We start from the raw sequence: 23,443 nt of genomic DNA, 5'->3' as shown, positions 1-23,443 counted from the left end.
CACGGTCTAATTTTATGGTGAGGTTGTGAATGAATCACCTCCTACCTTCTGCTGGCCCGAAGTGTGTAGTCTATCCCACCCCCTCAACTCAAGCATTCATGGCGAGACCGGGTCCAGTTATACATAGCTCAAAAATGGTGCGAAGAGAAATATATAATTAGAGTGAAGAATAGTCCGTCTCTTTCTCTACAAGAATCTAGACTCTATATGTAGTCATAACCATCACAATGATGAAATCTGCAATCGAGGCCAACACGCTATAGCTCAAAACGCCCAATGCAAACTCCCTGCTATGCAATCAAACCACTCAGTCTAGCAAGCTCCTCTCTGCTCCTCCTGGGTAGGGTGGTGGTGCTGCAGAGGGCGTCGAGTTCTCTAAATACCGTCGAGACGGCTCTACCCCTGAATTGGTCGTCCACTGCGCCGTCTTGGCAATCATCTTGGGGATGTACTGCTGAATAAAGGATTCACTGATACTGTTAGCACTTGTCCTCGGATCAGGAATGATTCAACTTACGTGTAGTAGCTGTGTTCTGCGTTGTGAACCGTCACAAGATTGTGGGCCAGCTCGTGAGCCAAAACCACCCACCACCACGTCGCAACCTCAGCCTTGGCCTGTCCAGTCTTGGTCTCGATCTGCGCGGCGTGCAGCTGAAGGAAGAATCTAAAGTTGCAAAAGATGCTGCCTCCCGAGTTGAAGGCGATTGTGCCGCCCTTCTCGTCGTAGAATATATGCAGAACCTTGGGAGACAGCGAGTAGACGTTGCCAACCTCGGTCAGGAGGCTGGAGAAGATGTTGACGTTCTGGATGTGCTTCGCCAGAAACTCGCTAGGTTCCTTAAGATCCCTAGACATAAATACCTTCATGCCGTTGGCGGTCTCGGCTATGAACGTGATGTTCTGCGCGGGCGTCTTGTCGCAGTACGTCGCCTGTTCCTTGACTTGGTTGACCTCAGGCTCCGAGAAGACACTATTAGATCCGTACGCTCGGGTAGACTTAACAGCATTGAGAAGATTCTGTTGTACGACAGCAGGGCTTGTCACTCTCCCCTCATCCTGCGGCCGCTTGCCTGTATCAGCCGCGCCGCTGCCAGAAGACTCGCCTTCCTTGGGCTTGTCCAAGAACTTGTCCAACTGCTGATGTGAGCCCTCGTCGTTCTGCTCAGTAGTATCGAAGCCCAGTCGACGAGTCAAGTTGGAGAACAGTCCTCTACCCTTTCTCGCTTGCTGGTTCTGGGAAGGCTTCGTGTCCTCTGTCTGATCCCAGGAACCTGGCATTGTTGGGCCAAGGGGCTCTGGCACCCTCGTAGCCTCGCGCGCAGCCGCAGCCGCCGTCGCCTCTGCTCCCTTAGAGCTCCACTGTTGCTCTCTCTCCTGGATCTGGCGTTGCTCCTCTTCTAGTGCCTTTCGCCTTTCTTCCTCGGCAATTCTCGCCTCGGCAGCCTTGGCTCGTAGGATTCGGTCGACATTGTATCCACGAGCTCTCAGACCGTAGAGATCAAGAGTGAGGAATGGCTCAAAAAAGAGGTATGCTTGCTGGTTCGGTCGGTTCAGGAGCATCTGACAGATAGCCTGTCCAACCTGATACATGTCTGGCTTTGCCTCATCAGCCACATACAGAACCCAGCCATTACTGGTTCTGTTGCTCGCAGCTGAGCGCTTTTCCGTGTGAGTTTGAGTGTGGCCCTTGAGAGTCCTTCTCAGGGCAACCGAACGAACAATCTCGACAGTGAGATTCTTGTCTAGCCACTTTGCGTCATGTTTGATGATGTCGCGTCGGTAGTTTGCGTACTCAAAGAGGAAGATCTTGGATCTCTCAATGACATGCTTACGGAGGCTCATAGCCGTCTTTTGCCTGTCGCTGTGTGGACCAATTTTAATGTCCTCCTGAACGATGCTACTAAGCTTCTGAGCTCCGAGAGAAAGATAGAAGACTTCGAGGGCGTCCTCTTCTGGAGCACAGATGAGCCGGTCCTTGAAGAGTCGATAGCTGATGATATCGTCGAGGATCACAATCTGGCTAGCAGAAGCAAGCTGGTACTGCCTGATGGGCTCATCTTCATCCTCCAAGTCGTCCGACTTGCCCTTGGGGGCCGCCAGCTCCTTATACGCAAGAAGGAAAGGGGCTGCCCGCATCTTTCTCCAAAGCTCTCTATCGCGCTGAAGCATCGGTGATGCATCTGCTAGAGACTTGAGAAGATCAAGGTACTTCTCTGAGCTCTGGAGAACACCGAGGAGGCGAGCCGGTTCTGTGCACGCCATATGTGCAACCTCCAGCTTGGTAGGTTCACTCTTGGCACCGCACTGGAACAGGAACGCATTCGCCTCGGGGCTGAAATTGACAAAGTCAAAGATGTCGCCGTACGTGGACGAAGTTCCCAGATAGACGCGGGAGGGACTGACGTGAGCGATCTTGGACGTTGACTTCTCATTTGACCGCGACGTCCGAGCAATCGGAACAATAGGGGCATTTCGCAACTTGGCTATGTTGTTTTCACCCAGCTCCGTGATTCGAGAAGCAAAGTAGCTGAAGAGAACAACGGCCTTCTTGTGATCCTCAGGAGGCGAGGCCAACAGGCGGTTCGTACACTCTACCATGGGCGGATCCCTGGCCACACCGAATTTCTGCCAAAGTTAGTTGATGCTTCTTTCGAAATTTGATATTAGACTTACGATAGCGTGGTCATGCAGGTCCTTCCTCAGGACGTTGAATCCAAGGATAGCCGCTCGTGGATTGTAGAAGCACTGTGAAGGCGGGACAAGACGGGTGCTGCCTTCAAGGGGCATGATCGCCTTTGTGCTGTCGCCGAGATGGAAAGACGCGTATCCATTGATTTGATGATTGGCAAGGAAATAGGTCATAGCAGAAACCCGCAACGCCTCATCCTTACCCGCCATCATCTCAACAAGTTCGGGAACTGAAGGATGAGGTCGCAGTCCCAGAGAGTTGAGGAATCTGGCCTCCTGGCTGCTTGGACGATAGCTTCCAGGAGGACCAGGCCACTGTAGGATAGGTAACTGTAAAGCACGGAGCGAGTCCTTGGGCTCAAAGAGTTCCGACACTTTGTATCGTGTTTCTGACCCCTTGGTAGGCTCCATCCCCTTTGGCCCAGCCTCGGCTGGACAGAAGCGTGTCTGTCGCAGCTTGATCAAGTCCTGAGCTGGGATATCATCCCGAACTGAAGCCAAGTACTTGATGAGCTCAACATGACTCCACTTCTGCTCCCCGGTCTCATTCGAAGCGTTGAGAAGTCTCGTGAAAATAGTCTCGAGATCGACAGTCTTTCGGACACCAATCACCACTAAGAATTTCTCCTTGATCTTCTCACAGCCCTGGATGACGGGGAGGTCATCGAAAAGCTTGACAGAGGGGAAGAAGGACTCTGTGGGCTTCCTCATGCCTTGTTTGGTGGGCACCACCGTGTTAGCTTGAAGTAGTGAGACAATAGTAGTCCTTGCAGTCGCAGTTGAGTTCTCAAAGTTCTTGGCAAGCACAGTCAAGACCTGAACGGCGAACTTGGGCGACTTCGTGAGGCTTTCGTCTTCAGATCTGGCAGCACCAGTCTCCAGAAGGAATCTCAGCCAAGGCAGAATCTCTAACGGTTCCCATCCGAGAGCCTGCAACTCTGACGAACTAGAATTGGCTGTGAGTGCGTGAGGGATGGTGGTCGGTGGAATGGGCAAACTTGTGGGAATCCTGTTGGCAATGAGATGGTTTTTGATGCTTCCAAGGGCAATGATCTCGCCCTGCTCGCCATCATCACTCATTGTACCCACGGCGACTTCAAGGAGGGCATCTCGGCTGCCAGGATCAAGTTCACCACTGAAGCTCTTCTTTCCAGCCCAGCTGATGAAGTTTATCAGCTGAACTTTGTTCATAGCTTTGGTCTCCAACTCCTTCTTCACATCAGTAACAGTGATGTGCGAAATGAGACCAAAGTCGATGAGTTTCTTGACAAACGGAACATCCACCATCTCCTTAGGGATCACTGGGATGCTGTCGACGAATTTGCTCATCTCTTCCGAGGCAATGCGAACATCCGCAGTCTGCAAAACACCCCGACTTGAGTAGGTCTCGATCGAAGCCTTTCTAAAGCAGATCCAGAACGCCTCCTCGATAATCTGGCCAACCTGTCCGCTTGGTGTTGAGTCACCAAATGTGAATGTTTTGAGGACGTGTAGAGCCTCGGGCATGAATTTGGCAATGACAGCTGGAGAGAACTTGGTCTCCTTGTCCATGGCCTGCTTGATTCGGCTTCTCAGGTCACTCATCTCATTGGCAAATGCCAGTCTGGTGATGATTCCTGCAGCTCGAAGGATCTCGACATTCCACGTCCTCACCCATCGAGCGTTCAAATCGATAGCCTCTCTCTCTACAGTTGGAATAACCGACGGAGCTGAAATATGCAGTCCGGCTCCGGTGGTTTGCATAGTGGGAAATCCAATGAAGATACGTCCACCTGGCTTTTTGCTCGGGAGGACAGATGCAAAGACGTCTGTAGCCTTTCCGAGTGCCCCGGAAGACGCAGCGTCTTGAGAAGCTTGAGCTTCATCATAAGACGAAGTCAGAATGCCAATCTTTGTAGTTTTTGGCGGGGGCTTCTTTGTAGCTCGCTCTAGTTCAGATGCAAAGGAGGCCTGTACATTGGTCCGAATGTTTGCAGAAGTCGCCCGGAGGAAGATGGTCGACGTCGAGAGCTTGGTCACATCCTCAGAGATTGTTGCTTGTGCTGCATTCTCCTCATTCTGCGCCTTGGACCTAAGCCCAGCCTGTGACGCAGTTGATGTAAGTCTTGCAAAGAAGGATCTCAGCGAGGGCGCTTCTGTGGCGCCGTAGGAATCTGTAGATTTCGTAGTGGTCGCCGCAGCTTGCGGTTTCCAGCCGATAGCAGCCATGTATGACGCATCAATCTGCGTGCTGGTTCTGTCCACACTCACAACCTTCATAAGGCCATCCTTTGTCCTTGCCTCAAGGTCTCGGGGTAGGGGCAGTTCCACGCTAGGAGATGACTTCTTCTTGAGGGCCATGATCTGGTAGTCATCGATCCAGAACTCGATCTGCTCCAGTGCTACAAAGGTCAAACTCGTCGCCAGAAACTGACTGACGGAGAGTAGATTCGGTAAAGGTGTCGTGGTATTTCGATAGTCCAGGACAAAGGTAGTATGATGGGTTGATTGATCTGCTGGTAGCTGAGACTTTTTCGTGAACAGAGCATTCCCTTTCCAGTAGAATGCCATGGCCTCGCTGCCGGAGCTGACGAATGGCTCCTCGCAGTCCGCAAAGACACTGTAGAAACCGACACCGAAAGCACCAATCTTTGTCTCGTCCGGATTTCCCTCGGCGATTCGCTTTAGTCTTCCCCAGTCGGTCTTGGTAAATGGTTGGCCATCATTCTGCACAACGAGTCGGCGGAGGGTATGGTTTGATAGGACATGCTTTAGGAGGTCGGATCGGTTCGAGGTGCTGGGCAGAGGTACTGATGTCGAAGGAAGTGTCTCCCACTTGACGCTCACGGTCTTTGCTTGGGCATCGGCGGCGTTCTGGATCAGTTCTCGTAATGTCGTCCATTCTCCAGAGTATCTCGCAAGAACCTTGTCGATCAGGGCTCGGGTATCGACAGTGACGGCTTCTTCGTCCTCGCCATCCCGCATAGCGGCGGCCCGCAGTCTTGAGTAGTCCATCGCTGGGACAGCTTTCGTTTCTTGGTTGTGTATGGATCAAATTCGCATTCTCGACTCTGGTCTATAATTGAAAGATTTCTTCCGGAAGATACCGATTAGCCAGGCAGACAGGAAGTAGCACAACGTCCGCCTAGAGAGGTGGTTAGCCTCAACGTCTTTGTCGTAGTTCGGAAGCGTGGGCACAAGGCAGACAAGAGCTACGTATGCAAGTAAGACGTATCGCAAAGGCGATAAAGGTGGTCAGAAGACTCTTTATGATATGGAGGAAGAGGATAGAAGTATGGAAAGTCAAAGAAGAGCTCCGGACTGTGGCGAAACGGCGTCGGCGTTGATGATGAGGAGCCCGGATGACCTCTTGGTGCCCGTGGTTGAGACACCTCAAGTCCCAAGGCTGCCGCAAGGAGGTCCCTGGAGTGACGTTGTCCACTGTCCTGGGATGAAAAGCAGCCAATCACGACAGCCACCGCCACTATTGTCATGGGAGATTTAGTGGCACTGGGGCAGCCTCGCCGCTAAAATTCACTGTCATCATTGGACGCTGGTGGGTGTTCGGGGACGGGCTTCTGAAGTGCCGGGGTCCCTGAATGCTTGTCCGAACTCCGAATGCATTTGACGACCAGGGGAAAGAATGGATTGCTTTGAGTCAAGTTGATTCTTCGTTGACGCCAAACTAAGATACCAAGACTTGGTCTTTATTATGAATAATGACTACTAAGTAGCTGCTCTGACATGGAAAAGCACATGTGGTTGCTGCAACATTAAAGTGGTTATGGGTATATCCTGGACAAGCTTGGAAACGTCAGATGCTTCACATCATGTTTTCCGTGGCTCATGATGTCGTGCTCATAGCTAGAGGCCAAGTTGCTCTTCTAAGCATATCATTGTGAGCCTTGCGGTTTCTGAGAATGAGCCATGTTGTCGACGTGAGGCTTAGAGTTCGAGTCAACGACGCAACTCTTAAGTCTCGATACATTGTCTCACCTGAACTCGCTCGTAAAAAGTGATTAACTCTCAATTTTGAACAAAGAACTCCGGTAATATGAATCGTTTCCGCCCTTGGCGTTTGTGTTGTTGTGAATGGGTATCGTATAATTTGAGCTTTGGCCTCTTAGTCTCGTCGACGGGGCCTGGGGCTTAAGCTGCGTCTGCGATGGTCTCTTGACCTCGATCGTCGGCGGTCCCTGCTCCTATCTCTTCGTCGTCGATCACCCCCTTCGCCCGCGTCGTCTTGGTCACGACCGCGGCGATGTCTACGCTCATCTCGATCCCGATTTCGCTCTCTCGGTCTGTCCTCGTCTCTGTCCCTGTCGTGATCACGACTCCGACTCCTTCTGTGCCTCCTGTGGCGACGCTCGCGGTCTCGGCTCCGACTTCGACTTCTGTGTCGCCTCCTTTCCCGCCTCTCAGAATCATCATGGCGCCGCGAGCGTTCCCTCTTTCCGTCCGCAGGTTCCTCGTCACCGGGCGGTCCGCTCGCCGGTCCTATCTGTCGCTTGGCCCCGACTTCGACTGCGTTCGCGCCAGAACTATTCCGCACAGGAGGAGGGAGCCCTAGAGCTACAGCCATGGCATCTTCCTCTGCCTCCTTGACCTTTCGCAGCTCCTCTTTACGCTCCCTCTCGCGACGCTCCTCTTCCGTCTCGCCAGTCTCATCGTCCTTTCCCGATTCGTCATCGGCTTTGGCGTACCAGTTGAGATCGCGGCCCTTCTGCCATCGTCCGACGGGGGCCTTGAGGCTGTGTCCGAGGTAGTTCTCGCGGTGGTTTGAGGTTGCGACGTCGTCCCAGCTGAAGTTGACGCCTCCTCTGGACCCAGACTTGCGGATGCTGGAGAGCAGGTCCATGGTGGTTGGTGGGATTTGGTGGTGAGAAATATGGGAGTTGTTCTTCTAGGCGCGCGCAAAATGGTGGCTGTAGAGATTGAGATGGATGTTGGTTTGGAAGTTGAAAAGTCCAAGGTTGAGTTGATGCGCTGCGACGCCACTCAAAGAATTGCGGGGCGATGCACCTGAAAGACCCCTGTAGACGCGCTGAAGCTAAACCCCACGTCAAAGCTCCGGAGGGTGACATAAATATCGCTGTATCCCGTTGCCATTAATTGCCCGCCTATTTCCTGCAGCCTCGCGTTTGCTTCCATCTTGAATCATCCCTGGGCCATCGTCTTCAACCTCCAAACTTCTTTGAGTAAACATCACCAATCGCCATGTCAAACCCCAACGACCCCCCTCTCGACGAGATCCAATGGCGCTCCCCGATCGCCATCGCCAATATGGGCGGCCTGCACAGCAACAGCATCCTCTTCTACTTTGCCGAGTCGCCCTTTTTCGAACGCACGTCTAACAATGCCGTCGTCTACAACCAGGCCATGAACAACTCGGCCATGTTCTCCGACATCCAGACGCGCGAGGCCTTTGAGGGGCGACTCAACACCATGGCTGGACTCGAGTTTCGCGTCGCGGAGGAGCCTGCTGAGACGGGGCCTGGGGCTGGTACTGGTGTGTGGGTGATTCGCAAACAGACACGGCGGAAGCACTACGAGGCTAGGGACGAGATTATTGTCCATGCTTCGTACTTTGTGGTGGGAGAGAATATCTATATGGCGCCTACTCTTAATGATATTCTAGCGGCGAGGATCGTAAGTTCTGCTGCGCTGTCTCTTTGGCTGGCAACTCTAACCTGGTGTGTAGATGACAATGTCCTCGGCGATCGCAAGAGCAGCCTCTTCTGCTGAGAGCATCAGAAAGTGGCGCCCTTCTCTCGGCCACGTCTATCAACTGCCTTCGAACCAACCCTCAGCACGATCCAAGGCCCAAGATTCTGCTGCCGCCACACCAATGCCCGAAGAAGCAAGCAAGGCCTCCGCTCTTCCTGCGACGGCGTCTCAGAAGGACGACGAGGCATCGCTGGAGAGGCTTGTGGAGGAATCTCTCATGGTTCACATGAAATACGGCGGCGAATACATCGATGAGAACCCTATCACCGGTCGTCCAGGAGAGTTCCATCTTTCATCCACCGGCCGCAAGGTCATTCCTCCGCCTCAACTTGCCAAGTCAGAGGGCATTGGAAGTATCAGCGGGCCAACTATCAACACCAAGGTGGACGACAAGAAGGACGACAAGAGCAAGACCCCCAAGTCAGCGACCATGTCGAAGCCGCGACGCAAGAAGAGCAAGATGTTGAGCACCAGCACACCAGCTGCATCCTGAGGTGGAGATTCTGGCAGCATGGGAACGGCGTTCTGGATCAAAACGGGAGTTTATGCTTGAAGTTTGGTAGATACCCAATACAGTTGAATTATATATCCCTTGTCGCCTACTTGGTCAAAGCTGTTCAACTGATGGTGTAACCGCCATCAACTGATAGAATGGCACCCTGGATGAATGAGGCTTTGGAGCTGGACAGAAACAAGACTGCATCTGCTATCTCCTGAGGTGTGCCCTTTCTCTTCATGACTGCGGTCTGCACAATTGGATCGTCATCTGGGAGCCCAGCCGTCATGGGCGTTCTGGCAAGGTTAGTTAATACTTGTTGATGTGAGTATTTGAACCAGGAGAACTCACTCAATGACTCCGGGACAGACACAGTTGACCCGGATTTTGTGTTGCGAATACTACAAGTCTCATGAGCTATATCCTCGGCTATTTTTGTCTGGGTACGAGAACTTACATCGATGGCATCACTCTTGGTTAAGCCAATGACGGCTGCCTTGGACGCGCTGTATATGGCTAAACATCATGTATTAGCTGCAATTATATGAGACCGGTGACTTATTGAGACTTACGAGCTTCTGGTCTTCCAACGAGACCAAGGTTGCTCCCGATATTCACAATCGAGCCCCTGAACCCAGGCCGCCCATCATGAGTTCCCAAGACATCCTGCGTCGTCATGTAATTCAATTCCTCCCGCGCACAAAGCCACAGTCCACGGAAATTGGTCTGCATGACTTCATCAAACTCTTGAGGCGTGACATGATGACTCGTCTTTGAAGGACCGTAGATGCCTAAACAAGACTCAGCACATTATTCCTTGTGATGCTGATCAACATACCGGCACAGTTGACGGCATAGTCGATACGGCCAAAGTGCGCAATGACGAGCGTCATGGTCTTGAGGACTTCATCCGTGTCGCAGAGGTCGACTTCAAAGGTGTACACCTCTGCGTCCTCAGATACGGCCTTGATGGCGTTCTTGGTCTCGGCGAGGCCGGGTCCGCTTTTGGCGAAGAGGGCGAGCTTGGTGCATCCTTCTACTGCGAATGATATGGCTACTTGTCGTCCGATACCTTGAGTTCATAGTGTCAGAGTCATCTGGAGTTGATGGTTCAGTTTGAGTGAGTAGTTACCGGATGAGGCGCCTGTGACGAGCGCGACTCCCGGGAAGAGAGTAGTTGATGCTCCAGACATGATTTGTAAATATCTTGAGATCAAGTAACGAATCGTTCAAGTCTTAGATGAAGCTGCTGGCCGGGCAGTTTTATTCATCAAACTTCTTCTATGAAGTCCTCGAGAAGCTGTGTGATGCTCACATAATGACGTCGAGTACACCCAATCGGACAACACCATTCCCCTTCACACTGAGAAGCTCGCACAGTATCTCGACCGCCATGTGCCGTTATATATAACCATGAGGTATCTTGTCTATGAACTTTTCAACTTGTAGTGCCTGGAAGAAACAAACTGTCACCCGCTAACTAATCACTCCACAACCCATCCCTTGCCGGGAACCTTTCTCTGCTTCACCTTCTTTGCAGGCAGCGGCCATCCCTGACCACCCGCGCTCTCAGCCCTCAGATATGGGACGACGAAGCACTCCCGCACGGTAGCTCCATCTATGCCAGCCGAAGTCTTGAGCTCCTTGATCGGCTTGCCGTACGAGATGAGCGGTGTTCCCTTGGCCAGTCCTGCTAGCTGCCCACCTGTCACGTCTGTGAGAGCGTGCATTCTGGTCTTGGGCCGCTTCTCCGAGTCGACGCCTGATTGTGCGGCTCGCTGGAGATATGAGTAGACGATGTACTCGGGACACTCCTGGACGCTGAGGTGGGCAAGGGGTGAAGTGGGATGGATATATACAGCCCGATCGCTCTCGACCTCTTGTCCAGTATGGATGGGCATCAGGGGGATATAAGGAACGTCGATTGGTCGTCGAGGCTTGCGATATTGCTCAGGGGGGTTCGGTGTGAGATCCGCCCGAATAGCAACCTGATCGACAAAGCCAGCCGCAACCATCTGCTTCAACGCAGCAACCTGTTTCGGCGACGGAGGATCCAGCTTGTCCTGGTACTTAAGGTTGGCAAAGGCAGACACGTTTGTCCGCAGGAGCTCCGTGATCTGTCTCCGCAGCTGCTGGATCTCCTTGAGCACCTTGAACCGGACAAAGTGGCTCTCGCACCACTCCTCGGTGGGCTCATGTGCGAATTCTCCCACGACCTGCAGGAGCTTGATGGCGTCGGATCGATCGTCTAGGTAGCAGAAGTTCTTGTGGACCGAGTTGAACATCCTTCGCACGTTGGCCTGACGATCCTCGGCGATGACATCTGCCGTGGTGCGGATGACGGTATCGTCCTTTGCAGTCAACGCTGGAACTGCTTGATTCTCAGGGAGGAAGACTTCAGCAGCAGACAAACCGGCTACCAAGGCGATCGTGTAGGGGAGACAGTCATGCAGATGGCCAACCAACAAGATGCGCGCAAACCGGGGCGACAAGGGGAACACCGACATAGTCTGGCCAACCGGAGTAACCTGTCCGGTAGATGAGATGGCCGAAAGATATGTCAAGAGCTTCTCCGACTTGGCGAGAGCCCTCCGGTCTGGAGGCGTCGGGAAAGGGAAGTTGACAACGTGCTGCAGGTTCATGGCCTTCAGCTGCAACACGATGCCCTCGATGGGCATACGCAGCAACTCGGGGTCTGTGAACGATGGGAAATCCCGCTCGTACACGGCAGAAGAATAGAGCCTGTAGCAGTGGCCAGGGCCTGTACGGCCAGCACGACCAGATCGCTGGTTCGCACTCGCCTTGCTGATCCATCCGATATCGTAGCTCTGAACGCCGCTGAGCCGGTCATACTGTCTCTCCTTTGACCTTCCGCAGTCAAAGACGTAACGGATGCCAGGGATGGTCAAACTGGTCTCAGCAACGTTGGTCGCCAAAATGATGTTTCGTGTGCCCTCGGGAGCAGGCTCAAAGACTCGCATCTGCTCTCGAGTTGGGAGCAGAGAGTAGAGTGGAAGAACTCGCATCTTAAGAGGCGCAACTTCTTGGTCTTCCTCGATCTGGAACTCATCCTCATCCTCCTCGTCGTCCTCATCTGAAGGCAGATCATCTAGATCATCACCCCCATGGTCATCGACGTCACCAAACTCAATATCTTCCACCTCAACAGGAGCCTCGGTGGCAGATATTTGTACCTTGGGCCCCTCTGCGGTCCTAGGACCTCCGAAAGCAGCCTTAAGTTGCTTGCTGAGTTGCAAGATCTCGTTGCGGCCAGTCAAGAAGACCAGGATATCGCCCGGGGGCAGCTTCTTGTGACCCCTGCTAACCTTGCGGAACGCCTCGTCAACATAGTCGTGCTGAGTTCTTCGAGAGAAGTGGATCGTAACAGGATGCTGTCGACCCTCGACCTCGAGAACAGGCGGTGGTGTCGAAAAGAGAGTAGGGTTCATGGTGAGATCTTCGATGCGCAGCGTGGCGGACATAATGATGAGCTTCAGGGGCTTAACAGTGGGATCCTCCTGTGCCAGCTCTGCTCGGAGCTTGATGACTCGGCTGAGCATACCAATAAGAATATCAGTGTTGACACTCCTTTCGTGGGCCTCGTCAATGACGATAGCAGAGTACTTCTTCAGCGTAATATCCTGAGCAACCTCTCGAAGCAGCACACCATCAGTCATGAACTTGATGGCCGTCTTGGGGTCAACGGTGCCCTCGAATCGGATTTGGTATGCCACCACTTCTGACTTGTCTCCCAGCTCCTCAGCAACTCGCTTCGACATACTCACAGCAGCAACTCGACGGGGCTGTGTGATACCAATCATGCCGGGAGTTGGCGAGTCAGGAGAACCATATCCAGACTCGTAGAGGAACTGGGGAATTTGCGTGGTCTTTCCAGAACCTGTAGAACCGCAGATTACAACAATGTCGTGGTTGTGAATGGCCTCCATCAACCTCTGCTCCTCTGACACAACAGGAAGCTTGAGTCTCGCCTCCTGAACCTCCGGCGTCCTTGTGACAGACACGCTGTATACTTTTCGGTTGATATTCTCGGTCGGCTTCAGCTCCATAGGCAAGGGGTCTTGCTCGGGGGCTCGAGGGACAAAGTTGTCTGGTTTCGGGATTTCGAGGTTCGTTGTCGTTCCTTCGATCGATTGGTAACCCAACGCTTCATTTCGCTGCTGGTGAGCCCAAGCTTTGAAAGATGATGACCTCTGTGCCTTTTCTCCATCATCATCCTCCATGTCTTCATCCTCGTCCTCAGACTCTTCTTCTGATTCTTCCTCAGACCCCTCGCTGGAGCCCTCGCCATCCTCGGATTTCTCTTCACTCGAACTCTCGTCTTCCTTCTGGGGCTCGGCCGCATCGTCGCTGAATCCGTTCCATTCGTCGCTTTCGCTGTCGCTGTCCTCAGACTCCTCGGATGGTGGAGCTTCGACTTGAGCCAGGGAGAACTTTGATTTGACACCGCCTCGCTTTTGCCGTTTTTGGATGACTGGTCGTCCCTCGTCGTCGACTTCGAGAGGTCTCTTCAAACCTGAGCCAACTGCCGGCGCACTGGTTGCTGGCTTTGGCTGTGCTGGTGCTTTGGAGGCGCTTTCAGACTTGGTCGGCTCCTTTTCCGCCTCGTCTGAATCTTCTTCCTCATCGCTAGAGCTCTCTTGATCCGGGTCAACCTCCTTCCTCTTCTCAAGCAGAATCTTCTCCCTCTCTTCCTCACCACCCTCCAGACCCGCCTTCTCCTCCCTCATCGCTCTCCTGATAGCCTCCTTCTTCGTCTCGCGGCCCTGACCCAGCGACCGACTGCTCGAGAACAAGCTCGTATCGATCCTGCGATCCGCGAGCTTGGCGATAAGCTCACGGTTCTCATCCTTGCGCAGCTTGCCTTCAATGTACTTTTCCAGGCGCTTCGCCTTCTTACCGCTCATCTTGGCGCCCTCTTGTCGCAGCTCCTCCCTCATCTGAGCCTTCTTAGCCTCGCGCTCAGCCTTGGCCGTGGGCAGAAGCTCATCCTGGTTGGTGTCTTCGACCTCATGACGGGCGTTTTCTTTTGCCTTTTCACGGGCGAGCACCTTGTGCTTTCTCTGACGGGGGACGTATTTGGCCATGTTGGGATATTGTCTACCAGGGCGACAACCAATCCCTTGAAAATGACACGAATCGACGATTTGTCGCGATTCAATGAGAACAGGAACCGCGACAAGGAAATTCATGAAATTTTGGGACGGAAATCATTCTGCCTTTCCTCACCGACAGAATCTGAAGCCTCTTTGAGCTTAGTGCGGGGTGGTGGGGCCGCTCTAGACCCAACTCCTTGTGATGACCAGTAGCTATCGAAATGTCAAGACCGTCAACCTCCAGGCATTGACATAACTTGATTCAAGATGGAAGGCATAGATGTTAGAGAGGAATCATATCCCTCCAGATCCCGCGAAGCTTCAGGCCTCGTCAACGGGGTTGCCACTGAAGTAACGTCTACCAACTTCTCTGACAAGATCCTCCTCACCATCTCTCAAGAAGGTCGTCTTTCACAATGGGTATGCCATCCTCATTTCTCAGCTTTGACCCTTTCTAACTATTGGACCCCAGATACAAGTTCCCCTGACGGGGTCTTCGGCAGGAGTAGTTGAAATGACTCTGCCCAGCATGAACAAGGGTCTCCTCCCCTCGACGCATCTTACGCCTACAACACTGCTCGGCGGCGGTGGCGAGGAGCGTGAGACTCTTGGGCAGTTATACGCAGCGCAACTCGCAAGTCATCTATCTCTAAGGTCGCCAGATGATCGACGCATTCTTGTCGTGGGCCTTGGTCTGGCCAAGACCGATCTCGAGCGGGAGGCTTTCTTTGATCTTCTTGAGCTTGCCCAGAAGGTGCTGTGAGCATTAATGAGAGGCGCATAGTTTCTGAACAGGAGAAAGCAAGGGCACCGCTGGAAATTGTCCCTTCTGCACAAGATCCGCCTTGTTGAATCCTAATATCTGGCGGCTCTATGGACTGGCGTACGGCAACCACTTCGCGAAGTGCAACGGCACAGTACAGGATCCACATCGATCCTCTCATATCCCCTTCCCAAGCCAGTGTATGGGGACGGCTAAGTGAGGGAGACAAGATCATTCTATAGAACTAGCAAGGAGGCACTGCATCAGATGAGAATGTTTCGCACAGCATTCAAAATCACGATGACCGTGCCCATAGACGAAAAGCGCAGATACAGCCCAAATACGATCAAGCATTCATGTATTCATTAATGTGCATTGCCAACCACAAACCCTGAGTAAGCCTGCCGGCCTCTAGACAACGTGCTCGAGCTGTGTGCATATCTAGCGCTCAAAGTACAACATGGTCATTCGCCCTGCTTTTGAATCTGCTACGAGTGTGAGAGTCATTGTCAGTCAGTCAGTGACGGCAAGCTGAAGCTCATCTTGACCATAGCAGTGATTGCGAACTCGTCAATCACGGGAAGAGAAGAAATGGTAGCTTCAAGCAACCAAGGAAACGGCATGCGGGGGGAGGAATATCAATCCATCGTTCATCCAAGTCCAGCTTTCAGCGTTAACAACAATAACGTAGATGCTACTGTACAACTATGTTCATGACGATGATGAAGCTGGTCGACTCTTGCGATCCCTATTGCGATACTGTTAGTGATGTGCTCAACCACTCAAAGGGCGTCTCAACTTACGTGCTCAGCCTCCTGGACAGCTGCTGCAACTTGGTATCATTGTTGGCCTCCTCTGCGGCCTTCTGCAGCGCCGTCTGTCGCTCCTCCTCCTGATGCTTCACAACCTCCTCGTGTGTAGGGGGCAGCCTCTCGTTCTGCAAATCAACCTTTCGAGCGTCTTCGAATGTGTTGATGGCGTTCTTCAGACCCTCAGCACCCAGCATGAGTGTACCAGCCGGCAGTCTTCCACCAGAGACAGTCTTGAGCTCCGTGACCTTCTCCGACTCCTCTCGCAGAACCTGGAACACACGAGACAATCGTCCAATGGCGAGAATCTTGTTCTTGATGGCTCTTCGCCTGACCTCGATCGACTCGGGATCCTGGGACAGCGCAGGTGAAGCGGGTCCAGGGGAGGTAGAAGAGGGCGTCTCCTCCTTAAGCTCTTCCTCGGAGCAGGTGCTGAGAATGGCGATGAGCATATCGGTGATCTTCTCTCCAACGAAAGGCAGAGACCAGGTGAAGACGTCCATGAAGTTGGGGAGCCAGTAAGGGTGAGGAGTGCAGTTGAACTGTCGAATGTTCATGACGTTGTTCTCATACTTCAAAACAGCGGCCTTATTGTTGTAAACATCGAGGTAGTTGGGAGCGGAGAAAATGGTCATTACACTGGGGAAACCAGTGGTTCGGGTCTTGCGATACATTCGGTAACCGGCATCTTGGGCCTCGTGGGCGCGGATAATGGAGAGAAGGTTATTCTTCTCCAAGAAGGCGCAGGCGGCAGGGTAAGAGAAGAAGTACGAGCAACCTCGGACATGGTTGTGCAAGAAGTAGTCGCTGGTCTTTTCCTGGCCAAAGTCTTCAAGGGGATCGGCCCAGAGGATGTCGCACATGAGACCCTGGGTGGGAGGCTCGCGGAAACGGTCAATCTGGGAAATGTCAATCGCAAGTCTTTGCATACAAAAGGAAACCAATACGCACGCTTTTTAGGTCATCGAGAGTGTGGAGCTCGGGGCTCAGGCCACCATGAATACAGAGGAACTGCTTGTTCATGACAGCGGCGAGAGGAAGGGCGCAGAAGGACTCCATGCAGGCCTCGTACACGACCTCGGAGTACTTGTGCTTGCACTCGAGCTTGAAGGTGAAGTAGTCGGTCAAGTGGCGACACTCGTGGTTTCCTCGCAGCAGCCAGAGGGTCTTGGGGTAGTGAATCTTCAGACACCACAGGTAGAGGACACACTCTATACTGAAGTAGCCACGGTCGACGTAGTCACCGAGGAACAGGTATCGGGTCTCGGCAGGGTCACCGCCAACTTCGAACAGCTTCATGAGATCGTAGTACTGGCCATGGACGTCACCGCAGACGGTGATGGGGGCGTCCATCTCGAGAAGGTTGGGCTCGGCGCGCAGGAGCTCTGTACCCTTGTGAATGATCCAGAGAGCCTGCTCCTCGGTGAGGCGGCCCTCGCGATAGAAATGCTGCTTGAGGAATTGAATGTCGGGCTTGGTCTGAGTCTCGTCCTCGAAGAACTGGTCGTCGGTAGGCTTGTACATGGCGGGTGCTTGGACATCTACGAGGCGATTGCAAGTCAGCTATACGAACACCAAAGTAGAAATGACATGGCCATGGCGTCAAAGGCTGTATTGAAAAACGGGCGGCAACATTGAAGACACACGGGAGAGAGTGTAAATGTGCAGCGGGTGGTTCTGCGACAACAAAGTCGATGATGATGGCGGGGTTGCGAGTTGGAGGGGATCTCACGCACCTTTGCACACACGCTCCAAGGTGCTGACCTGGGAGCCATCCTCCATGGTATGGATGGTGAAGTCGATCTCGGGAACGGGCTTCTTCTCCTGAATCGCGCGGATTGCATTATCGACCTGGACGTTGCGCCGCTCCTCGACAGAGGGCGGAGCGTTGTACTCGCTCTCGGGGTCCATGGCGGGCGGCTAGGGGTTGCGGCGGCGACAACGAGGGGGGAGAGTTGGCCGAGCTGGGCGGCGGTGAGAATAGAAGCTGCTGCTGCTTGTCGTCGAAAAAAGGATGGTCGTCAGGGCCTCGAGTGCCTTTAAGAATGATGCGACGGCAGCAGAGCGTTGGGGGGTGAAGGCGCGGGAGGAAGAAGCGTGAGGGAGGAGGGGAGCTGTGGTGGTTTTGAAGGAGGACGGTTGCGAGATAGGGCTGACAAGAGGCGGGAGGGAAGGTGGAAGGTGAGAACTCTCCTCTCAGCAACCAGGAGGTGACGGGTGAGCAGTGCAGTCCAGTTCAGTTCACAGAGACAAAAGGTAGGGGCCCAGACCGGACCCAGGTAGCTTGGGGGGCAGGTGTAGGTACTGGAGCCCGCTTACCTAGGTGGCGCTGTACCTGAAAAGGCGGGCAGAGGTACTTTTGGGGCGTCGAGTTCTTTCAAGCCCGACAGCACCTCAGACTCAGCGGGCGTCCTCGTCGGCCCAATGAGAGACGTGGTGATCCCAGCAATGCTCTCTCCTGTGAACTCGCGTGTCCATGATTGCAGCTAGAGCGCGCAACATTGCCCCCCTCCACAGTGAAAAGCGGGCTGGAGAAGGGGACCATGATTTTTTAGGTCTCATAGGGGATCTGGGAAGCCCAAACTCGACCATATAAAATTGCGAATCTACCACACCTGAAACGCATTATTGCTATTCCATTCACGGCGGAAAACTGGGAGAAAGGAGGGGCCTGATCCCCCTGGTGCGGACTCGCGTGTCTATGATTATACCTGGATCTTGCTTGACATGGCCAAAATGCGGGCGGGAGAAGGGGACCGATGCCCTGGAGTATTCCATATTTTTTGCGCTGCTAGACCCGGCCCAAGGCCCAGACTGTCACCGAAGCTGGGGTTCAAGTCGACAGATGGAGCGGTCAAACGGTCAAACGGTCAAACTCAGCAGCCCGAGATGGGATATGTCAACTTGTTGGTTCTTCGACTGGAAATTGATATCCTGGATCGAGGCTCCCAACTCTCATCGTCAGAATGTCTCAGCGAATCTCCAACTTCTATTTTCTGACATTCCCTGGCCCCACGTCACAGCCCAACCTTGTTCGCTGCCAGCATTTTCTGTCAACTTTTTGACGAGACTACCAATCAAGCCAGAAAGGCTATTCCCCTTCTTCCCCCAAGATACGCGAGCCGCGAATGATGCATGCTGGAACCTCGCGAAAGAAGAATTCCACACAATTACAGTACAAATCACAAACCCCGTGAGGCCGCCAACTGGACAGGGGCCTTGCCTCGGCTGCCTCGGTGGTGTGGTTGGCAGCCTGATAGGGGGATGATCAGATCGGTTGTTTGTTCCGTTCCGTCATGGATAGTCCCGTCTGGTCTATTTGTGATCCTGAAATGACGTTTAACGGTGTCTATTTGTAACTGACAAGTGTCCTAGGCCCATCTTTTTGATGTCCCAAGTTACGACGTCGACGGTGTCGAGAGTGCCAAAACGCTTGGCTTTCTGATGGATGGCCACGTGCCCTTCGAATAATACCCATCTCCGTGTCAACAGTAATCCAGAGTCAGCCTAACATGCCAAGACACAAGTTCCCAATTGCCAGTTCAAAGCAGACAGTAGCCCCCGTCAATGACCATGTCCAGGCCTGTTGTATACGATGATGCGTCGCTAGCCAGGTACAGGTATGCACCTTTGAGTTCGTTGGCCTCACCCTCACGTCTAGAATCACGTTAGTAAGTTGCCGGAACTCAAAGACCGTAAACTCACCCCATGACTGTCCTATCCTTCCAAACTTTTTGCATATCGTTGTCGGCAAACTCCAGAATCTCCGTCTTGATGTATCCAGGCGACACCGTGTTGACTCGGCCGAACCCAGTCCATTCTACAGCCAGGGACTTGCCTACGTCGCCATGAGCCTCCAATCTCTTTTACTGTCAGCATAGCACTTACAGAATTGGATCACCGCCGCCTTTGACGCATTGTACACGGCCTGCTTCTGCGGAACATTGACGATGCTCCCGCTGATCGATGCCGTAGCGATAAAGCTACCTGCAGCAAAGTTCTCCAACGGCTTACCGTCCAACGTTGTTGATTCAGCCTTTTGACGTCTGAAGTGCGCCCCTGCGCTTTTGGCGCACCACATTACGCCATCGACGTTGACTTCCATCACGCGGCGTACCGTCTCTGCAGGTCCGTCGATGAAGTTGCCGTCTGTCCAGCTGATGCCCGAGTTTGCGACAAAGACGTCAAGCCGGCCGTTGAACTCGGCGACGATCTCGTTGATGACTCTCTCCACAGCCTTGTGAGAGACAACGTTGACTTGGTACGCTCTGCCTGTGTCTTGTCAGCACAAGTTCAAGCTCAGACGGGGTGGCGGTTGAGAGTAAGATTCGAGGATTAACGGCAACTTACACTTGACGCCATATTCCTTCTCAATCTTCTTGGCTTCATCCAATGCCTGTTTGTTACTATTGTACCATATGGCAACGTTGGCGCCCGCCTCAGCAAAGGCATGAGCAACGGCAAGTCCGATGCCTGCACCGGCTCCCGAAACGATCGCCGTTCGACCCTTGAGGGAGAAGAGAGGCATCACTTTGTCGGACTTGGGAGCCTCCATGTTGTAATGGCGGAACGAGCCAGTCTTTTCGTCCATGTTTGCAGTGTTGGGTTGTGTGTCAAGAGGTGAGTTGGGGGAAGATTGAGCAAATCCAGGCTCAGCCAGGTTATATCCGAATAGGGCAGTGTGTCACTCAACCAAGAACGTAACCGTGATTCTGAATAGCCTCAAAACGGGCAACAAATCAAGAAGGACATCAGAAGGACCAACCACAGGGAAGTTCCTATCTTATATACACCTATCACAGCATCTACCAAGGTCCCCGTCGTCTCCCCTCTTCCCCCTCGATTTCGTCCCATTTCAGAGACAATTGGCAAGCCACTGCTGCCTGAGATTCACTCGTCATCGACAAATAAGCCACGAACCCCGGCCTCCAGTGGATCCCTCCACGATTCTTTGAGGTTCGTGCAGAGGATGAGGCTTGCGCAAACCCCGTCCCCACCGTCTCACGCACCTATCACAACCACGTTGAACTTTGGTCCGTTTGAGATGCTTGCTCTTGTCATACAGTTTCTGTAAACAGCCGTCTTCATGATTCTGGAAGGGTTACGTTTTAGGCCCTGATGCTGTCCACTCTCCTTCATGCCCGCCCCTGACTAACGCGGGCTCCCGGTTCGGCCACGTCTGTGAGAGGCCGAAGACCCCGGTCTTGTGCTGCGCTCTGGGGTTTACGCAGCGGCCTATCAGTGGACGGTCTTGCAAGATACCATGGTGGAGGCACCTATGACTCTACGTGGTGGGATTTCCATGGCACAAAAGATGGGGTTGCTCATGTCTGTTTTATTCGTTGACCTCACGGCTGAGGGAGTTTGCCGGGTTCCTTCAATGTTGAATGAGCGAACGCAGGGCGATGTGGAATCATCCCGCCGACAGTCCAGGGCTGTTTATGCCTGGCTCCCATCATAGTTCCCTACTTAATACTGTGCAAGATCCCTGTGTTGAAGACCTCAAATATAGCTACTTACCTCACCAGAAGAAGACGGTAGATATTCAAAGGAGAGCCTCAAGGTGCTCGAGTGATAGCCTCGTACTCCTGCTTGTTCTCCGTCGGTTGCCTCGACCTCATGTTGAGGTTGCGTCCAATAACCGTTTCGTGGGGGAAGTTGGTCTCGCGGTAACGAGACATAAAGTCATCTCGGGGAGCTATGAAGTTCCAAGTCAGTCAACATATTCGGCTGCATGGCATAGGCAAGACTCACTGTAAGCTCCACAGATTCGTCGAATACCCTCGAAAGCGCTTCGACCGTGCATGACGCGCCAGTTGTCAAAGACTATAATGTCATGAATATCACCATGCGTGACTAAAGGCGCTTATTCCACTTACTGACGACGCGACCTGGCGTCAGCTGGAACCAGTACTCGCTGCTTCGGCGGCGAATAATCTCGTTCCACTTGCGAGCTGCACTATACCACTTCTCGGCGTTAAAGACATCCAAGATGCCACGGTCATCATTGTTCCAGCGAACTCGAGTCAGCTCGCCATTGTCCTCCTCGATGACAGGGTATGTGCGGTCCGGCACGATGGCAATGCCCTTGTTGCCGCTGGCGTGCCATGGAACCTGAATCGTTCGCAGGGTCTCGTACGCCTCGGGGGACTCCTTCTTCAGTGTGCTGGCAATGTGGAAGCCATCGACAAGGAGTGACTGGCCACCAAGAGCGTCATCGCTTGGCTTTGCATTAGGGGGAGCGTGGTGGGATAGCAAGTGGAAGGCCTGTAGGCCAGCAGGCTCGCTGAAATAGGTCGTATCTGTGTGAGCAGGGAGGGCAAGGTTTGTGTACGCCGTGTCGGCCAGAGCAAGATCTGGGATGAAGTCGTAGAACCCTCCGTAGTGAGTAGTTCGGATAGGGCCAACCTTTTCCAGGAGGGATTCGGTGGCCTCTGGGGTTGGGGGTGTGTCGACAACGAAACTAAATCCATGCACCCACTAGAATATGAAGTTAGGAAAGGTCAGTGCTAGTCACGGAATACTGACAATGTTTCTGGTGAGATCAGCCATGCCCTTCTCATCGGACTTGCTCATGACAGCATCAAAAGCAACCTCGGGAGGTGCATCCTCGATGCTTGAATTCCAGAACACTCGAGTCCTGGCTTGTTAGTAACATTGAAACATGCCGGGTTCAAGAATAGCTCACTCGTCTTGGCCGAACTGCTCGGCATATCCTCCCTCGAACCAGCTGTCGAGCCAGGACCAGGGATGCTGACTCTTGTGCGAATCAGACCCTCCAACAACAGTCAGTCAGGCGCAACATTCAAGGACGATCAAGCATACACTGAACCTCGAGATGCTTCTCAGTCTCTGAGAAATTGACTGGGTGGACGTCCTCTGGCAGCTACTACACGTCAGCCCAATCGTCATCTCGAATGGTTGCAATACTCACCTGGAATGTATCAAAGTTTCGCTGCCGCGTGTCCTGGTTGACGCACTGGGTGCACTGGCAGTTATCCCTAACCCATCCATCAGCGCTTCGACGAAACAGTTACGCGCGGCTGTGTACTCACCGCAGCCACAGATTGGGACTAACGGCCCCGATACGTCAGTGACCATGATCCTACAAGCGCGGCAGAGCTAAGGGCATCATCCGACTTACAACGTCCGATGGGCAGGGCGTCCTTGCTCCTTGCGGCTCAGGCTGATTTTGGATCCATTCGCAAGCGCGACTGTTCTGCCACTGGAGGACCATCTCGTGGTGGATGCCTTGAAGCCGGCAACGGCATGGTTGCGCGCACGTCTGGCTGCAGAGCGGCCCAACAGAGCGGTGCTATAGATGGAGTTGATTAATTAGAGACGAGGTCCCATGCCATGATAGGAAGTGAGACAGGATGGGGATTGGATGGTGGCACGGTACCTTGAGGGACGAGTAACAACGCTGAGTCGGCCGATCATTGTGTTGTACTGGTCTGTACCTTTGGCGGGGAAACAAGTTGGTTCCTGAAACAAAGAGGCTATTTACTCGCCAAGAGTTTGACGCAATATCACTTGAATCTTAGAAGCGGCGGCTAATTGATGTCAAGACAGAATTGTCGAGTTTGACGTTGTTGAAGCAGCATTCAGTCCATCTATTATGCCTCGGCACATTGCCGGAAGCCCCCGATAATCGCATCTGAATTCCCGACACCCGCGTGGAGTTGACACTGAAAAGGGCGTTGACAGGGCGGAACTAGAGATGTCGTGAGACCGAGGAAGTGCAGAGTGCGTCCCTTCTTATTGGGGTCATTCCCTGTACTCTGAGAGAGAATGCAACCCTCTCGTCGTAACCGGCTTCCTCTTGATGCGTCGAGTCTGCTATCCGTGATCAAAGGCAGACAAAGGG

The 23,443-nt window shown here is 53.2% G+C and overlaps 9 protein-coding genes across 9 annotated transcripts; 2 read left to right on the top strand and 7 right to left on the bottom strand.

Moving 5' to 3' along the window:
• Positions 1-307: 307 nt before the first annotated feature.
• MRS44_012449 (uncharacterized protein) lies at positions 308-5,682 on the bottom strand (the record flags this gene model as incomplete). The annotated part of the gene is made up of 3 exons (XM_046269485.2): positions 308-470; positions 518-2,625; positions 2,674-5,682. The coding sequence occupies 3 exons, from the start codon at positions 5,680-5,682 to the stop codon at positions 308-310; spliced, it is 5,280 nt and encodes a 1,759-aa protein (XP_046133101.2).
• Positions 5,683-6,790: 1,108 nt separating this feature from the next.
• MRS44_012448 (uncharacterized protein) lies at positions 6,791-7,525 on the bottom strand (the record flags this gene model as incomplete). The annotated part of the gene is made up of 1 exon (XM_046276137.2): positions 6,791-7,525. One exon carries the CDS (start codon positions 7,523-7,525, stop codon positions 6,791-6,793), a length of 735 nt encoding a protein of 244 aa, XP_046133102.2.
• A 359-nt stretch (positions 7,526-7,884) lies between these two features.
• On the top strand, positions 7,885-8,887 carry MRS44_012447 (uncharacterized protein; the record flags this gene model as incomplete). Its single annotated transcript, XM_046276138.2, has 2 exons — positions 7,885-8,316; positions 8,369-8,887. 2 exons carry the CDS (start codon positions 7,885-7,887, stop codon positions 8,885-8,887), a joined length of 951 nt encoding a protein of 316 aa, XP_046133103.1.
• A 124-nt stretch (positions 8,888-9,011) lies between these two features.
• MRS44_012446 (uncharacterized protein) lies at positions 9,012-10,083 on the bottom strand (the record flags this gene model as incomplete). Its single annotated transcript, XM_046283567.2, has 6 exons — positions 9,012-9,186; positions 9,242-9,291; positions 9,348-9,406; positions 9,463-9,681; positions 9,729-9,962; positions 10,023-10,083. The coding sequence occupies 6 exons, from the start codon at positions 10,081-10,083 to the stop codon at positions 9,012-9,014; spliced, it is 798 nt and encodes a 265-aa protein (XP_046133104.1).
• Positions 10,084-10,374: 291 nt separating this feature from the next.
• Positions 10,375-13,995, bottom strand: MRS44_012445 (uncharacterized protein; the record flags this gene model as incomplete). The annotated part of the gene is made up of 1 exon (XM_046276139.2): positions 10,375-13,995. One exon carries the CDS (start codon positions 13,993-13,995, stop codon positions 10,375-10,377), a length of 3,621 nt encoding a protein of 1,206 aa, XP_046133105.2.
• Positions 13,996-14,271: 276 nt separating this feature from the next.
• MRS44_012444 (uncharacterized protein) lies at positions 14,272-14,767 on the top strand (the record flags this gene model as incomplete). The annotated part of the gene is made up of 2 exons (XM_046276140.2): positions 14,272-14,424; positions 14,477-14,767. 2 exons carry the CDS (start codon positions 14,272-14,274, stop codon positions 14,765-14,767), a joined length of 444 nt encoding a protein of 147 aa, XP_046133106.2.
• Positions 14,768-15,478: 711 nt separating this feature from the next.
• Positions 15,479-17,487, bottom strand: MRS44_012443 (uncharacterized protein; the record flags this gene model as incomplete). The annotated part of the gene is made up of 4 exons (XM_046276141.2): positions 15,479-15,515; positions 15,571-16,475; positions 16,528-17,117; positions 17,313-17,487. 4 exons carry the CDS (start codon positions 17,485-17,487, stop codon positions 15,479-15,481), a joined length of 1,707 nt encoding a protein of 568 aa, XP_046133107.1.
• Positions 17,488-19,118: 1,631 nt separating this feature from the next.
• Positions 19,119-20,167, bottom strand: MRS44_012442 (uncharacterized protein; the record flags this gene model as incomplete). The annotated part of the gene is made up of 4 exons (XM_046269487.2): positions 19,119-19,233; positions 19,282-19,414; positions 19,465-19,848; positions 19,927-20,167. The coding sequence occupies 4 exons, from the start codon at positions 20,165-20,167 to the stop codon at positions 19,119-19,121; spliced, it is 873 nt and encodes a 290-aa protein (XP_046133108.1).
• A 967-nt stretch (positions 20,168-21,134) lies between these two features.
• Positions 21,135-23,016, bottom strand: MRS44_012441 (uncharacterized protein; the record flags this gene model as incomplete). The annotated part of the gene is made up of 10 exons (XM_065618800.1): positions 21,135-21,274; positions 21,331-21,402; positions 21,456-22,056; positions 22,105-22,216; positions 22,265-22,352; positions 22,402-22,462; positions 22,511-22,555; positions 22,666-22,681; positions 22,721-22,891; positions 22,979-23,016. 10 exons carry the CDS (start codon positions 23,014-23,016, stop codon positions 21,135-21,137), a joined length of 1,344 nt encoding a protein of 447 aa, XP_065474872.1.
• Between the last annotated feature and the right edge of the window lie 427 nt (positions 23,017-23,443).

This window comes from Fusarium solani (assembly GCF_023522795.1).
Source record: "Fusarium solani strain SB1 chromosome Unknown bctg00000008, whole genome shotgun sequence".
Taxonomy (NCBI): Eukaryota; Fungi; Ascomycota; class Sordariomycetes; order Hypocreales; family Nectriaceae; genus Fusarium; species Fusarium solani.
The sequence above is the reverse complement of the archived record's forward strand: the minus strand, read 5'-3'. Positions and strand labels throughout refer to the sequence as shown.